The 17,788-nt window shown below is 44.1% G+C and overlaps 1 protein-coding gene across 1 annotated transcript in view; it reads left to right on the top strand.

Moving 5' to 3' along the window:
- LOC124008152 (prostaglandin F2 receptor negative regulator-like) overlaps positions 1-17,788 on the top strand; it is a 50,890-nt gene that overhangs the window by 27,033 nt on the left and 6,069 nt on the right. Inside the window, exons 7-9 of the mRNA XM_046319193.1 lie at positions 2,357-2,576; positions 2,675-2,859; positions 4,468-4,575. Coding sequence (XP_046175149.1) covers positions 2,357-2,576; positions 2,675-2,859; positions 4,468-4,575 — 513 coding nt within the window. The remainder of the gene's footprint in view (positions 1-2,356; positions 2,577-2,674; positions 2,860-4,467; positions 4,576-17,788) is intronic.

Raw genomic sequence — 17,788 nt, 5'->3', positions numbered from 1 at the left:
TTAGGGATGCCACCCATTAGATAAAATACTGAACGGTTCTGTATTTCACTGAAATAATAAACGTTTTGTTTTCGAAATGATAGTTTCCGGAAACTATCATATTAATGACCCAAAGGCTCATATTTCTGTGTGTTATTATGTTATAATGAAGTCTGATTTGATAGAGCAGTCTGACTGAGCAGCAGCAGGCCCGTAATCATTCATTTAAACAGCACTTTCGTGCGTTTTGCCAGCAGCTCTTCACAAGCACAGCGCTGTTTATGACTTCAAGTCTATCAGCCTAATGGCTGGTGTAACCAATGTGAAATGGCTAGCTAGTTAGCTGGGTGTGCGCTAATACTGTTTCAAACGTCACTCGCTTTTAGATTTGGAGTAGTTATTCCCCTTGCGCTACAAGGCTTTTGTGTAGCGATAGGTAACGATGCTTCGAGTGTGGCTGTTGTCGATGTGTTCCTGGTTCGAGCCCAGTTAGGGGCGAGGAAGGGGACGGAAGCTATACTGTTACACTGGCAATACTTTAGTGCCTATAAGAACATCCAATAGTCAAAGGTATATGAAATACAAATGGTATAGAGAGAAATAGTCCTATAAATGCTATATTAACTACAACCTAAAACCTCTTACCTGGGAATATTGAAGTCTCATGTTATAAGGAACCACCAACTTTCATATGTTCTAATGTTCTGAGCAAGGAACTGAATTGTTAGCTTTTTTACATGGCACATGTTTTACATGGCACATATTTTTACATGGCACATATTACTTTCTTCAATATTTTTGCATTATTTAAACCAAATTGAACATGTTTCATTATTTATTTGAGGCTAAATTTATTTTATTGATGTTTTATATTAAGTTAAAATAAGTGTTAATTCAGTATTGTTGTAATTGTCATTATTACAAATAAAACAATTGGCCGATTTTAATCGGTATCAGCTTTTTTGGTCCTCCAATAATCGGTATCGGTGTTGAAAAATCATAATCGGTTGACCTCTAGAAGAGACCTCTGGTGGCATGTATTGTGTGGTATGCATGGGTGTCTGAGCTGTGTGCTAGTAGTTTAAACCGACAGCTCAGTGCATTCAGCTTGTCAACACTTCTTACAAAAACAAGTAGTGATGAAGTCAATCTCCTCCACTTTCAGCCAGGAGAGATTGACATGCATATTATTAATGCTAGCTCTCTGTGTACATCCAAAGGCCATCTGTGCTGCCCTGTTCTGAGCCAATGGCAGACGTCCCTTTTTGTGGCACCTGACCAGAAGACTGAACAGTAGTCCAGGTGCGACAAAACCAGGGCCTATAGGACCTGCCCTGTTGATTAGTGTTGTTATGAAGGCAGAGCAGCGCTTTATTATGGACAGACTTCTCCCCATTTTAGCTACTCTTGTAAACTGTCTTGACCATGACCGTTTACAATCCAGGGTTACTCCAAGCAGTTTAGTCACCAACTTTCTCAATTTCCACATTATTTCTTACAAGATTTAGTTGAGGTTTTAGTGAATGATTTTCTCCCAAATGCATTGCTTTTAGTTTTAGAAATATTTAGGACTAACTTATTCCTTGCCACCCACTCTGAAACTAACTGCAGCTTTTTGTTAATCGTTGCAGAGTCATTTTCAGTCGCTGTAGTATCTGCTGACGTGTGTAGTGTTGAGTCATTTAGTCAAAGCAGGTGGCATGACTTGAGTAAAGTAAGGGACCTAGACAGCTGACACCCTGAGTGACAGCTAGGAGTCCTAGTTTCCTCTGTTGATTTGAGTCTAAATAGTTCTCAACAGTTGCCTTTCGGCATTCACACACACACAAACTGAACTCTGTGAACCCTGTAAGGCTGGTTAGATAATGGTGATCTAGTGTAATAGCTACTGAATAGCGATGTGATGAGGATATACAGTAGGGAGTTTTTGTCTTTCTCCCTCTAGTTTGGTCTTCCTCTGTTTCCTCCCACCAACTCTGGGATTCCCCTTCTCTCTCGGTTCATCTCTCTCTGTCCATCTCTCTGCAGAGCTCAGTCAGTGTCTTTGTCCATTCATGAAGTCCGGACTTTCCTACTGATGGTCTGTCCACTCAGTCCCTGTGGTTACTACAGACAGCTGGTTGTTAGGTTACGAGTGTCTGTCTGTAGTCCTGGTTACTCCCTACCACTCTACTAGCTTCAGGCTCTATCTTGATTGATTGCACTGCTTCCATTGCCATTACCTCGGTATCCGGCCCACACTATCGCACAAATCCCAGCTGCTCTCATGGTCCTTGATTTAGGTTTCGCTCCAGGTAGCTTTCTAAGTCCTAAGGATGAACATTTTGGTGATTGACTGACTCACTGATTATTAATTGATTGATCTGTCTCCCTCCAGGTCCATCTCTAACCGCCGTGGCACAGCGTGTGCGTGAGGCGGTGGCGGGCGGAGCCACCTTTGAGATGAGCTGTACCGTATCCCATGTGCACTTGCAGGACCCGGGCTACTCTGTGCTGGTGCAGACTCAGGACAGTGTGGACTCTGCCACTAGAACCGTCCTCTCTCTCAGTCCTGATTCTGTACTACAACATGGAGGGGCTACAGACCCTAACCGCAGGTACACACACACAGTACTGAGCAGTATGTAAGATGAATGAAGTTGTTGTGGTATTACTAGTGAGTTATGTTGAAAGTAAACTGGGTTCTGGCTCCCAGGGACAGCCTGGTTCTGACTAAGACTGGTCCGGCTGAGTTCCGCTTCCGTCTGGCCGGAGTGCAGCAGGCTGACAGGGGCTTCTACTGGTGTGACATCACCGCCTGGACCAAACAACCAGGCCAGGCCTGGACCAAAGCTGTCAGCGCCAAGTCCAACAAGGTCCAGATCAACTTCCAGGAGACTGGTAAGAGGATAGAATACACACCCTGATCACCACTGCGTTACATGTGTCCTACTGAGTCTACACCCACTAGACTTTTACTGAATCTCACACATGAACCCTAAATATGCTCTCTCACATGAACCCTAAATATGCTCTCACATGAACCCTAAATATGCTCTCACATGAACCCTAAATATGCTCTTTCACATGAACCCTAAATATGCTCTTTCACATGAACCCTAAATGTGCTCTTTCACATGAACCCTAAATGTGCTCTTTCACATGAACCCTAAATGTGCTCTTTCACATGAACCCTAAATATGCTCTTTCACATGAACCCTAAATATGCTCTCTCACATGAACCCTAAATATGCTCTCTCACATGAACCCTAAATATGCTCTTTCACATGAACCCTAAATATGCTCTTTCACATGAACCCTAAATATGCTCTTTCACATGAACCCTAAATATGCTCTTTCACATGAACCCTAAATATGCTCTCACATGAACCCTAAATGTGCTCTCTCACATGAACCCTAAATGTGCTCTCTCACATGAACCCTAAATGTGCTCTTTCACATGAACCCTAAATGTGCTCTCTCACATGAACCCTAAATGTGCTCTCTCACATGAACCCTAAATGTGCTCTCTCACATGAACCCTAAATATGCTCTCTCACATGAACCCTAAATATGCTCTCTCACATGAACCCTAAATATGCTCTCTCACATGAACCCTAAATATGCTCTCTCACATGAACCCTAAATATGCTCTCTCACGTGAACCCTAAATATGCTCTCTCACGTGAACCCTAAATATGCTCTCTCACGTGAACCCTAAATATGCTCTCTCACGTGAACCCTAAATATGCTCTCTCACGTGAACCCTAAATATGCTCTCTCACGTGAACCCTAAATATGCTCTCTCACGTGAACCCTAAATATGCTCTCGCACATGAACCCTAAATATGCTCTCACATTCCCTGCATCGGCCTAGTTGGCTGTGTTTGATGTTCGTTGGAGAGAGATGTAACTAGTTACTGAAACCTCTACTACCGTCTCTGGGGAGGTAGACCCCTTGAGCTCTCTCTCACTGTGGAAAGACACACGCACTCTCTCTCTTACATTTGAGTAATTTAGCAGATGCTCTAATACAGTGCGTCTTAGAGGAAAAAATATAGCGAAGTGCCTTGCTCAGGGGCACATCGGCAGATGTTTCACCTGGTCTGCTCGGGGATTCGAACCAGCAACCATTCGGTTACAGGTCCAACGCTCCTAACCGCTAGGCTACCTGCAGCCCTTATTCCTCTCTGTGGGGTGGAAGCTTCAAAACGGCACCCCATAACCAACCTCTCCTGGACAAATCAGTTAGAAGCCGCAATGATTTGTATCACTGGCTCTCTTTATCGTGTGTGTGTTGAACATGTGTTAGAGGAGACACTATACTGAGTCCCTCTGTAGGTGCTTATCCCCACACACACACACACACACACACTCTGACTGGCTCAGTGAGCTGAGAGGAGCTGTTTGGATGAACCCCTTTGAAAGACCTAGCGAAGTACCAGTGTTAGAGGTGTTAACACAGTGAATGTAACCCCTGACCTCTAACCTCTGTGTTCCTTCCTGTAGGCCCCTCGTTCGCTGTGGCCATCCGCTCTGACACCACCACTTTGTATCCCTGGGAGACCGCCAAGATGGTGTGTGCCCTCAGCATCTCTGGAGCATCCCCCAAGTCAGGTAGGGGACGACACACACACTCATCAGGTGATCGCTGTATCCATAAGACACAACCTTCCAGTGTTGCGAGTTAATTAGTTTCTTATCAGCTGTCCTGTTCACATCTCTCCATCCTCTCCTCCCTTCCTCCTGTCCTCCTCCTGCCTCTCTTATCACTGTTCTTTCTGCACTCAATCTCTCCCGTTCTCCCAGCTCAGGGAGGAGTGCAGTGTGATCTCTTATTGGAAGTCATTCTGTCTCATTCTCTCTTATCAACTCTATCACTTTGTCTTCCTCTCCCTCCCTCAGCCATTAGATTACATAACTATGTCTCTGTGTCTCTGTCTGTCTGTCGGTCTCTGTCTCCTTTCTCCTCCTCCTCTCTGTCTCTTTCATATTGTTATCTTTCTATATTCTTCAGTCCAGTCTAACACGAGACCGGTCAGAGATCAGAACAGTGTTCTGCTCATAGCAGCTGTGTGTGTTTGTCTGAATGTGGTTGTGTGATTATGCAAGTGGGGGGTGTCATTTTTCAGAACCCCAGCTGGGTGTGTGTGTGTGTGTATTCACAGGCATACCCACATACGCCTTCCTGTTATTCACGTGCATATCAGAGAACGTAATGGAATGTCATGGTAATCTTATGGTCAGTTGCAGCTTCTTTTCCCGGTGGTGGAACATAGCAGTTACCTATAGGGAGACAGCTGGAAGGCTGCAGGGGAATGGTATTACTGAACTACACTGTTAGTTAGTTACCTACAGGGAGACAGCTAGAAGGCTGCAGGGGAATGGTATTACTGAACTACACTGTTAGTTAGTTACCTACAGGGAGACAGCTAGAAGACTGCAGGGGAATGGTATTACTGAACTACACTGTTAGTCTGTTAGTTAGTTACCTACAGGGAGACAGCTAGAAGACTGCAGGGGAATGGTATTACTGAACTACACTGTTAGTCTGTTAGTTAGTTACCTACAGGGAGACAGCTAGAAGACTGCAGGGGAATGGTATTACTGAACTACACTGTTAGTCTGTTAGTTAGTTACCTACAGGGAGACAGCTGGAAAGCTGCAGGGGAATGGTATTACTGAACTACACTGTTAGTCTGTTAGTTAGTTACATTTACATTACATTTAAGTCATTTAGCAGACGCTCTTATCCAGAGCGACTTACAAATTGGTGCATTCACCTTAGGACATCCAGTGGGACAGTCACTTAACAATAGTGCATCTAAAACTTAGGGGGGGTGGGGTGAGAGGGATTACTTATCCTATCCTAGGTATTCCTTAAAGAGGTGGGGTTTCAGGTGTCTCCGGAAGGTGGTGATTGACTCCGCTGTCCTGGCGTCGTGAGGGAGTTTGTTCCACCATTGGGGGGCCAGGGCAGCGAACAGTTTTGACTGGGCTGAGCGGGAGCTGTACTTCCTCAGTGGTAGGGAGGCGAGCAGGCCAGAGGTGGATGAACGCAGTGCCCTTGTTTGGGTGTAGGGCCTGATCAGAGCCTGGAGGTACTGAGGTGCCGTTCCCCTCACAGCTCCGTAGGCAAGCACCATGGTCTTGTAGCGGATGCGAGCTTCAACTGGAAGCCAGTGGAGAGACCGGAGGAGCGGGGTGACGTGAGAGAACTTGGGAAGGTTGAACACCAGACGGGCTGCGGCGTTCTGGATGAGTTGAAGGGGTTTAATGGCACAGGCAGGGAGCCCAGCCAACAGCGAGTTGCAGTAATCCAGACGGGAGATGACAAGTGCCTGGATGAGGACCTGCCCCGCTTCCTGTGTGAGGCAGGGTCGTACTCTGCGGATGTTGTAGAGCATGAACCTACAGGAACGGGCCACCGCCTTGATGTTGGTTGAGAACGACAGGGTGTTGTCCAGGATCACGCCAAGGTTCTTGGCGCTCTGGGAGGAGGACACAATGGAGTTGTCAACCGTGATGGCGAGATCATGGAACGGGCAGTCCTTCCCCGGGAGGAAGAGCAGCTCCGTCTTGCCGAGGTTCAGCTTGAGGTGGTGATCCGTCATCCACACTGATATGTCTGCCAGACATGCAGAGATGCGATTCGCCACCTGGTCATCAGAAGGGGGAAAGGAGAAGATTAATTGTGTGTCGTCTGCATAGCAATGATAAGAGAGACCATGTGAGGTTATGACAGAGCCAAGTGACTTGGTGTATAGCGAGAATAGGAGAGGGCCAAGAACAGAGCCCTGGGGGACACCAGTGGTGAGAGCGCGTGGTGAGGAGACAGATTCTCGCCATGCCACCTGGTAGGAGCGACCTGTCAGGTAGGACGCAATCCAAGGGAGACAGCTAGAAGACTGCAGGGGAATGGTATTACTGAACTACACTGTTAGTTAGTTACCTACAGGGAGACAGCTAGAAGACTGCAGGGGAATGGTATTACTGAACTACACTGTTAGTTAGTTACCTACAGGGAGACAGCTAGAAGGCTGCAGGGGAATGGTATTACTGAACTACACTGTTAGTCTGTTAGTTAGTTACCTACAGGGAGACAGCTAGAAGACTGCAGGGGAATGGTATTACTGAACTATACTGTTAGTTAGTTACCTACAGGGAGACAGCTAGAAGACTGCAGGGGAATGGTATTACTGAACTATACTGTTAGTCTGTTAGTTAGTTACCTACAGGGAGACAGCTAGAAGGCTGCAGGGGAATGGTATTACTGAACTACACTGTTAGTTTGTCAGTTACCTACAGGGAGACAGCTGGAAGGCTGCAGGGGAATGCTATTACTGAACTACACTGTTAGTCTGTCAGTTACCTACAGGGAGACAGCTGGAAGGCTGCAGGAGAATGGTACTACTGAACTATACTGTTCGTCTGTCAGTTAGTTACCTACAGGGAGACAGCTGGAAGGCTGCAGGGGAATGGTACTACTGAACTATACTGTTAGTCTGTTAGTTACCTACAGGGAGACAGCTAGAAGACTGCAGGGGAATGCTATTCCTGAACTATACTGTTAGTTAGTTACCTACAGGGAGACAGCTAGAAGGCTGCAGGGGAATGGTATTACTGAACTATACTGTTAGTTAGTTACCTACAGGGAGACAGCTAGAAGGCTGCAGGGGAATGGTACTACTGAACTACACAGTTAGTTAGTTAGTTAGTTAGTTAGTTAGTTAGTTAGTTAGTTAGTTAGTTAGTTAGTTAGTTAGTTAGTTAGTTAGTTAGTTAGTTAGTTACCTACAGGGAGACAGCTAGAAGGCTGCAGGGGAATAGTATTACTGAACTACACTGTTAGTCTGTTAGTTAGTTACCTACAGGGAGATAGCTAGAAGGCTGCAGGGGAATGGTATTACTGAACTACACTGTTAGTCTGTCAGCTACCTACAGGGAGACAGCTAGAAGGCTGCAGGGGAATGGTACTACTGAACTACACAGTTAGTTAGTTAGTTAGTTAGTTAGTTAGTTAGTTAGTTAGTTAGTTAGTTAGTTAGTTAGTTAGTTACCTACAGGGAGACAGCTAGAAGGCTGCAGGGGAATAGTATTACTGAACTACACTGTTAGTCTGTTAGTTAGTTACCTACAGGGAGATAGCTAGAAGGCTGCAGGGGAATGGTATTACTGAACTACACTGTTAGTCTGTCAGCTACCTACAGGGAGACAGCTAGAAGGCTGCAGGGGAATGGTACTACTGAACTACACTGTTTGTCAGTTAATTAGCTCATGGCTTTTTTTTTGTTAGAATGGCATTTTGTCTTCTCAATCGACTGCAGAATTTTCTCTGACAGTGGTGAGAGCTTTCGGGTGTAGCCTAGGCTTTTGTTCCATCCCAGCACTGATATACCCAATTCAACCAATCAGCTGATTATCAAGACCTCTGATTTAGTTGAATCAGGTGTTAATTAATTAGAGCTAGGCAGGAGTAAAAGCCTGCAGACCCTGACCTGTAGCTTTAAGAATTCCATGAGCCAGACTTACCTTCTTATTAACTTGGTCATGATGCCTCAAAATAGGTATTGTGACGCACTATTCAAGCCAATTTGTTCCAACTAATCCTACTAATACTAAAACCAATACATCTCGTTTCCTTCAGGTGTGGCAGTGGTTTGTTTCGTTTAGTCATGTGCTGACTGATATGGTTTTGCCCAACCATGCCATCTGCGGTGTCCTAAACTCACATGGGTAGGTGTGTGTGGTGTTTAGTCATGCACCGGATGGTGTTACCCAACCTTTGTCTTAGCGTGCGTACACACACACACACACTATTTATTCCTTCTTCTCTTACAGAGGGGCATATTTAATCCCCATATTAATGCTGTTGATGTAGGATATGTGAGGTGCTGTTAAACTGTCAACAATACCACATGAAACCAAATGACAGAGAGACTTGGGGAACAGATGTCTCGGAGAGAAACTGGTGTGACTGATGGTTTGGTGTAAATGTAGAGTAATCCACAGTTATAGCATGTATTCCCAAATAAATTTCCCAAATGTCGTCGGGGGTATAATAAAAACGTAATTCACATTTTAAAACAAATATATACACTACTGTTCAAAAGTTTGGGGTCACTTAGAAATGTCCTTATTTTTGAAAGAAAAGCTCTTTTTTTTGTCCATTTTAATATAACAACATCAAATTGATTAGAAATACAATGTAGAGATTGTTAATGTTGTAAATGACTATTGTAGCTGGAAACGGCAGATTTTTTAAATGGAATATCTACAATGGTGTACAGAGGCCCATTATCAGCAACCATCACTCCTGTTTTCCAATGGCACGTTGTGTTAGCTAATCCAAGTTTATAATTTTAAAAGGCTAATTAATCATTAGAAAACCCTTTTGCCAATATGTTAGAACTATCGTTCAGAAGTTTGGGGTCACTTAGAAATGTCCTTGTTTTTGAAAGAAAAGCAAAAAAAAATGTGTCCATTAAAATAACATTAAATTGATCAGAATAGTACAAATAAAGAGAAACCCTTGAACGATATATATATTTACTTACTACCTGTCAAATAGTTTCAGAACCTCGACTTGTTCAAGGATTTTTCTTTATTTTTACTTTTTTCTACATTGTAGAATAATAGTGAAGACATCATAACTATGAAATAATACATATGGAATCATGTAGTAACCAAAAAAGGGTTAAACAAATCCAAATGTATTTTATATTTGAGATTCTTCAAAGTAGCCACCCTTTGCCTTGATGACTGCTTTGCACTCTTGGCATTGTCTGAACCAACTTCACCTGGAAGGCTTTTCCAACAGTCTTGAAGGAGTTCCCACATATGCTGAGCACTTGTTGGCCGCTTTTCCTTCACTCTGCAGTCTGACTCATCCCAAACCATCTCAATTAGGTGGAAGTCTGGGGATTGTGGAGGCCAGGTCATCTGATGCAGCACTCCATCACTCTCCTTCTTGGTAAAATACACAGCCTGGAGGTGTGTTGGGTCATTGTCCTGTTGAAAAACAAATTATATTCTCACTAAGCCCAAACCAGGTGAGATGGCGTATTGCTGCAGAATGCTGTGGTAGCCGTGCTGGTTGTGTGCCTTGAATTCTAAATAAATCAGACAGTGTCACCAGAAAAGCACTCCCACACCATAACACCTCCTCCTCCATAGATTATGGTGGGAAATACACATGCAGAGATCATCCGTTCACCCACACTGTGTCCCACAAAGACACGCGGTTGGAGCCAAAAATCTCCAATTTGGACTCTAGACCAAATGACAAATTTCCACCGGTCTAATGTCCATTTCTCGTGTTTCTTGGCCCAAGCAAGTCTCTTATTATTATTGGTGTCCTTTATGTTCGAATTGCTGCAAAGAAACCACTACTAAAGGCCTGATTCAGTCTCCTCTAAACAGTTGATGCTGAGATGTGTCCGTTACTTGAACTCTGATATATTTATTTGGGCTGCAATTTCTGAGGCTGATAACTCTAATGAACTTATCCTCTGCAGTAGAGAATTCTGGGTCTTCCTTTCTTGTGGCAGTCCTCATTAGAGCCAGTTTCGTCACAGGGCTTGATGGTTTTTGCAACTGCACTTGAAGGAACTTTCAAAGTTCTTGAAATGTTTTGCATTGACTGACCTTCATGTCTTAACCTGTTGATCCTACCCCCTACTTTTTCGAACATTCTGTTCAAAATTGCGCAACATTTCAGCGCCCTGCTACTCATGCCAGGAATATAGTATATGCATGCATATGATTAGTATGTCTGGATAGAAAACTCAGACCATTCTAAAACTGGTTAAATCACGGCTGTGACTATAACAGAACGTGCGTTTCATCGAAAAGCGCAGGAAAATCTGATCACTGAAAGCTGGAAAATATATCAATGCGCCACTTGAATGTATTGTTGAATAGAAACCACATTACCTGGAGCCGAAGTTGCAATACCTACAGCTTCCACACAATGTCAACAGTCTTGTCATTTGCCTAGGTTTTGTTTCTTGGTCAAACGGACAAGAGACAGCCCATTTCTTCCGGTCTCCGACCGGATATTTTGGTTGAGATTTATCCGGACATTATTTCAAGACCTACAGCTATAGAATATACATCGCCTCGTGATCAATTTGATCGATTATTAACGTTTACTAATACCTAAAGTTGCATTACAAAAGTATTTCGAAGTGTTTTGTGAAAGTTTATCGTCAACTTTTTTTATTTAAAAAAATGACGTTGTGTTATAAAACACAGTCTTCATAGATCGATATCTAGGCTATGTATGGACCGATTTAATCGAGAGAAAAAAAGACCCAATAGTGATGTTTATGGGACATCTATGAGTGCCAACAAAGAAGATGGTCAAAGGTAATGAATGTTTTATATTTTATTTCTGCATTTTGTGTAGTGTTGACTATGCTAATTATTTTGTTTACGTCCCCTGCGGGTCTTTAGGGGTGTTGCATGCTATCAGATAATAGCTTCTCATGCTTTCGCCGAAAAGCATTTTAAAAATCTGACTTGTTGGCTGGATTCACAACGAGTGTAGCTTTAATTCAGTACCCTGCATGTGTGTTTTAATGAACGTTTGAGTTTTAAACGAGTGCTATTAGCATTTAGCGTAGCGCATTTGCATTTCCAGGTGGCTAGATGGGACGCATGCGTGTCAGGTCGACTTAAGAGGTTAAAGTAATGATGGACTGTCATTTCTTTGCTTATTTGGTGTACAAATGAACTCAAGCTTACAGACAATGTCAAATGTGATATAGCGAAACACCTGCGTGAGTTGGGTGCTCAATTACGTAGGTACTTTCCTGAAACGGATGACACACTGAGTTCGTTATCCCTTTCGTGCCCTGCCTCTCGTCCAGAAACAAGCGTTTCTGTGAAAATGTCATTTAATCATAAGCCTCTGCCATATTTCTGGATAGGGCTGCGCTCAGAGTATCCTGCCTTGGCAAAGCATGCTGTTAAGACACTGATGCCCTTTGCAACCACGTACCTATGTGAGAGTGGATTCTCGGCCCTCACTAGCATGAAAACTAAATACAGGCACAGACTGTGAAATTATTTAAGACTGAGACTCTCTCCAATACAACATTGCAGAGTTATGTGCATCCTTTCAAGCACACCCTTCTCATTAACCTGGGGTGAGTTCATCACAATTTTCGATGTCTTAAGGTTTTATATGTAAGATGGTTAAATAAAGAGATTTTTTTTTATTATTATTTGTGCCCTGGTCCTATAAGAGCTCTTTGTCACTTCCCACGAGCTGGGTTTTTGACAAAAACTCACTCATTCCTATGTTTAGTAAATGTATAGTGTGTGTGGCAGGCTTCCAATTTCTATAGAGCAGTGGTTCAAAAACTTTTTATAGTCCCGCAAAAACAGTGTGCTGACCCTGGTGCTAGAGGGGGTACAGCTGACCCTGGTGCTAGAGGGGGTACGCAGCTGGAGGTTGAATGTTTGAAGGGGTGCGGGACTATAAAAAGTTTTTGAACCACTGCTCTATAGAAAGGAGAGTGACTGGATAGTACCTGACAAGAATGATGGTGTGGTGTAAGTGTTGAGTAATCGACAGTGATACTCTATATACAACACTTACAGTGCAGGAACAAGCCTGAGCAGGAGAATCACATTCCTATGCAGCACTGGAATGGACCTACCCACAAGACCTAGCGTCACAGAGAGACCACAAGATGACACAAACAGCCACCTTTCCTTGTTTCCCTTCCCAGCTGATATAACAGACCAATATTTTTTTTAAATCCATCATGTCCTTTCAGATTAGTGGACATCAAGGAAATACATGTATATTAGACCATTAGGACGCAGCCGGTGTGGTGATTGTGTGAGACCGACAGACTGCACGTGTGTTGGTGGGAATGTTGCACTTGTGAACTGATGCTGTTGAGAAAGCTAGCTAGCTGTTGGCCTGGCGTGCTGATGCTGTTGAGAAAGCTAGCTAGCTGTTGGCCTGGCGTGCTGATGCTGTTGAGAAAGCTAGCTAGCTGTTGGCCTGGCGTGCTGATGCTGTTGAGAAAGCTAGCTAGCTGTTGGCCTGGCGTGCTGATGCCTGCTGACCAAGGCTAACGGGAGACGTCAGATGTTCACAACGTGAGGAATGCACAGCAAAGGTATAGTGTGTGTGAGTGGTTGGGACACGAGGATGTTGTCATCAAAGAGCAGAGTTATGTGTTTGTTTGTTTGGTAGCAGTTGGAGCTGACAAGCAACAGCTGTTTTTCTCCGATGCTGTTGTGTCTCTGTACCCTGTCTCTGTACCCTGTCTCTGTACCCAGAGTATGGAGTCTGTTTCCTTAGGGGAGACACTGAAGACGTTGTCCCATGCTTGTGCCAGTTGCTGCCATGAGAGGACATAACATAAAAAGGACAACAGGAGGTTAAATTAAGATCAAGAGAAAGATGGAACATAAAATCGTTTATTGGTTTTAATTTTCTTTGAATGGAGTGGAATATGGACTCGGTCCAGTACCGCATCACATCCAGCCGTGATTGGTAGTCCCATAGAGCAGCTCACAATTGGCCCAGCGTCGTCCGGTTTTGACCGGGGTAGGCCATCATTGTAAACAAAAATGTGTTCTTAACTGACTTGCCTAGTTAAATAAATAAAAAATGTAAACCCACTAAAGAAGCATATAAACGTCTGACTAGGATTGAACCATCCTTTACGACTAGAGCAGTTCACTGAGTCTCTAGTCTCCTCTCCTACCATGCCCCACAGAATCAAACTAGCCTGCTAAACCTGTTCTCTCCTAGCCTGCCCCACAGAATCAAACTAGCCTGCTAAACCTGTTCTCTTCTAGCCTGCCCCACAGAATCAAACTAGCCTGCTAAACCTGTTCTCTCCTAGCCTGCCCCACAGAATCAAACTAGCCTGCTAAACCTGTTCTCTCCTAGCCTGCCCCACAGAATAAAACTAGCCTGCTAAACCTGTTCTCTCCTAGCCTGTCCCACAGAATCAAACTAGCCTGCTAAATCTGTTCTCTCCTAGCCTGTCCCACAGAATCAAACTAGCCTGCTAAACCTGTTCTCTCCTGGCCTGCCCCACAGAATCAAACTAGCCAGCTAAACCTGTTCTCTTCTCCTCACCTCTACAGCCAGTAATTAATTAGTTATATTCCATGGTCCATTTCCCCCTCACAGGGAGAAGAGGAGACTGGAGAGACCTCCAAAAGGACTGGTGAAGAGAGAACGGTCTAACTCACTGGTGCGGGGAAAGAGAGACTCAGGCCATTAAGTCCTTCTGGTAATAAAGGGGAGGACGGCTTGAGCATAGAAATAGAAGGGGTAACAGAACAGACATTGTGTGTGAAATGGCACCCTACTGCACAATATGTCTCTTTAGATCAGCCCATAACTAAGAATTACAACATTTTTCACATTCCAACCAAATATTGGCGACACAATAGAATTTACGCGACGTCGTGACTTGTTAGCGTCAATTCAAAATGAGACACCCAAAATGGCCGCTGCCCGTCGGTCATGGCTCATTGCTCGTAATTGGAATGGCCGTTCTGCTCATTGTGATTCTACGAGGTCCATGCAGTGTTTAGTATTCCTGTGTGCTGTGTTGTAGCAGCGCTTTATGGCCCACGTGTAATATACTTTGTTCTATCAGACATCAGTGGCAGTATCCCTGTTGAGTTCTGTGTTCAGGATGCCTGTAGTGTCTCTACCACTATTGGTCTTTACCTTCTGCTGCTGCTGGCAAAACTAACTAACTCCCCCCTCTGGGGATCAATACATGGAATGAACCAATCAAATGTATTTTATTCAGTTCATTTCGATGTGAAGACAATCTAGTTTTATTTCTCCTTAGCGGATCCTGGTGTTGATGAGGTGGAGGGGAGGATGGTGGAGGATAGAGGAGGTGGAGGATGGTGGAGGATAGAAGTGGAGGGGAGGATGGAGGTGGAGGGGAGGATGGTGGAGGATAGAGGTGGAGGGGAGGATAGAGGTGGAGGGGGATGGAGGTGGAGGGGAGGATGGAGGTGGAGGGGAGGATGGTGGAGGATAGAGGAGGTGGAGGATGGTGGAGGATAGAGGTGGAGGGGGGGATGGAGGTGGAGGGGAGGATAAAGGGGCCAGTGGGAGGAATCTTACATTGTTGTGTTGTGGTGGGGATCAAGCTTGTTAATGGGAACACTGGTGATAATGTATTTGTTTTGCCGTCTTGGTTATTGTTGCAATGCATGTGGTTCAAAGAGCAGTGTATTCAAGGAATTACAGTCCACTGAAACAGCTGGGACGTGTGTGTGTGTGTGTGTGTGTGTGTGTGTGTGTGTGTGTGTGTGTGTGTGTGTGTGTGTGTGTGTGTGTGTGTGTGTGTGTGTGTGTGTGTGTGTGTGTGGCAGGCAGGCAGGCAGGCATGTACGTGAGAGAATGTTATCTGCAGTGCAGGGGGTCTTGGCAGGTTCCTCTTTTTGTTTCTCTAAGGTGTGGTGGGTCACCTTAATTCCCCTTTAGATATCTTCTATTTGGATAGTGTAATGGGTGTTCATACAACTCCAGGGATGTTGTTTCAATATCTTCATGTTCTCTCTTCCTGTCCTTTGTTATAATTGTATTCAATGTCAAAGGAGGCAAACGGCAGCTTTATGAAGCTTTATAACTTAGTTCCCATCTGAAAGGATCTCCTAAGTGGCTTCATAGAAACACTGCTTACTATTCAATATAAAAGGCCCGGCTACCAAACTATTAACCCTTTACCCTCACAGCCCCTGTCATCCCATATACTGGTTGAAAATGGCAGAGTTGGTCATTAATGAGCACCTCAATTGGAATGCAGGGGCTGTACAGTAACATGTTGTATATGACCTCAGAGCTCAAGCTGTCTGCTTTACAGCGTTGTATGAGTTTCAACTGGCAGACGTTCTAAATGTGTTTATATGACGTCAGAGCTCAAGCTGTCTGCTTTACAGCGTTGTATGAGTTTCAACTGGCAGACGTTCTAAATGTGTTTATATGACGTCAGAGCTCAAGCTGTCTGCTTTACAGCGTTGTATGAGTTTCAACTGGCAGACGTTCTAAATGTGTTTATATGACGTCAGAGCTCAAGCTGTCTGCTTTACAGCGTTGTATGAGTTTCAACTGGCAGACGTTCTAAATGTGTTTATATGACGTCAGAGCTCAAGCTGTCTGCTTTACAGCGTTGTATGAGTTTCAACTGGCAGACGTTCTAAATGTGTTTATATGACGGGTGGGTTAGAGTTCCCATTGTTAGAGCCTCTCCTGCCCATGATATGAGACAACATACACATGGTCCCGTTCATATAAAGTGGCATTGTTTACATTGTTACCTAGCAACGTACTACCACTACTACTTTTTAAAACTACTAGTCTCAGCACCTGTAACTCGTCGCAGATGATTTTGGCTACTTTAGTAATTTAGTTTGTAATCTGAGCAAGGGGAATGCTGTAAATCTAGAGGAGTCCATGTGTTCTGAAAGATGAGACGTTGAAGGATTATAATACCGGTTTGATGTCATAATCTGTACTTCATATTTTAAAATGTATTTATTTACAGTATCGATGTTTATTTGCTATTTTTGGTGTAGATGACAAGATGACATGTTATACCCTGGATTGTTCTGAACAGAATGAGCCTATTTCTCATATTGTGAAGAACATTTGCAGCCGAACACGCATGGAACTACTAATGTTGGCAGCCGAACACGCATGGAACTACTAATGTTGGCAGCCGAACACGTATGGAACACGCATGGAACTACTAATGTAGGCAGCCGAACACGCATGGAACTACTATGGAACTACTAATGTTGGCAGCCGAACACGCATGGAACTACTAATGTTGGCAGCCGAACACGCATGGAACACGCATGGAACTACTAATGTTGGCAGCCGAACACGCATGGAACTACTAATGTTGGCAGCCGAACACGTATGGAACTACTAATGTTGGCAGCCGAACACGCATGGAACTACTAATGTAGGCAGCCAAACACTCATGGAACTACTAATGTAGGCAGCCGAACACGCATGGAACTACTAATGTAGGCAGCCGAACACGCATGGAACTACTAATGTAGGCAGCCGAACACGCATGGAACTACTAATGTAGGCAGCCGAACACGCATGGAACTACTAATGTAGGCAGCCGAACTACTAATGTAGGCAGCCGAACACGCATGGAACTACTAATGTAGGCAGCCGAACACGCATGGAACTACTAATGTAGGCAGCCGAACACGCATGGAACTACTAATGTAGGCAGCCGAACACGCATGGAACTACTAATGTAGGCAGCCGAATACGCATGGAACTACTAATGTAGGAACTACTAATGTAGGCAGCCGAACACGCATGGAACTACTAATGTAGGCAGCCGAATACGCATGGAACTACTAATGTTGGCAATAGAACAGGCATTCAAACGATGCACACCTGAACCACGTTGAGCTTTATAATGGGCTGTTTTTTGATTGACATGCATGTTACTGACACTTTCCCTCGACTGAGATGTCAAGAAGGCAGAGCAACGCCTTATCATGGACCTCTTCCCATTTAAGCAACCATTTTCTTTGTTACTGAATGTATCCAGAGTATTTTTAGATTTTCGTTATGAGAAACCCTGCAAAAAGTACTGTAAATGTAAAATGCACATAAAGTGAAGTGTACAGTCGTGACCTAAAGTTGAGAATGACACATTAATTTTCACAAAGTTTGCTGCCTCAGTTTGTATGATGCCAATTTGCATATACTCCAGAATCTTATGAAGTGATCAGATGCAAATTAATTGAATCCCCAAAAAAACATTTAGACTGCATTTCAGCCCAGCCACAAAAG

Source organism: Oncorhynchus gorbuscha, linkage group LG21 (assembly GCF_021184085.1).
Source record: "Oncorhynchus gorbuscha isolate QuinsamMale2020 ecotype Even-year linkage group LG21, OgorEven_v1.0, whole genome shotgun sequence".
Classification (NCBI taxonomy): Eukaryota; Metazoa; Chordata; class Actinopteri; order Salmoniformes; family Salmonidae; genus Oncorhynchus; species Oncorhynchus gorbuscha.
The sequence above is the reverse complement of the archived record's forward strand: the minus strand, read 5'-3'. Positions and strand labels throughout refer to the sequence as shown.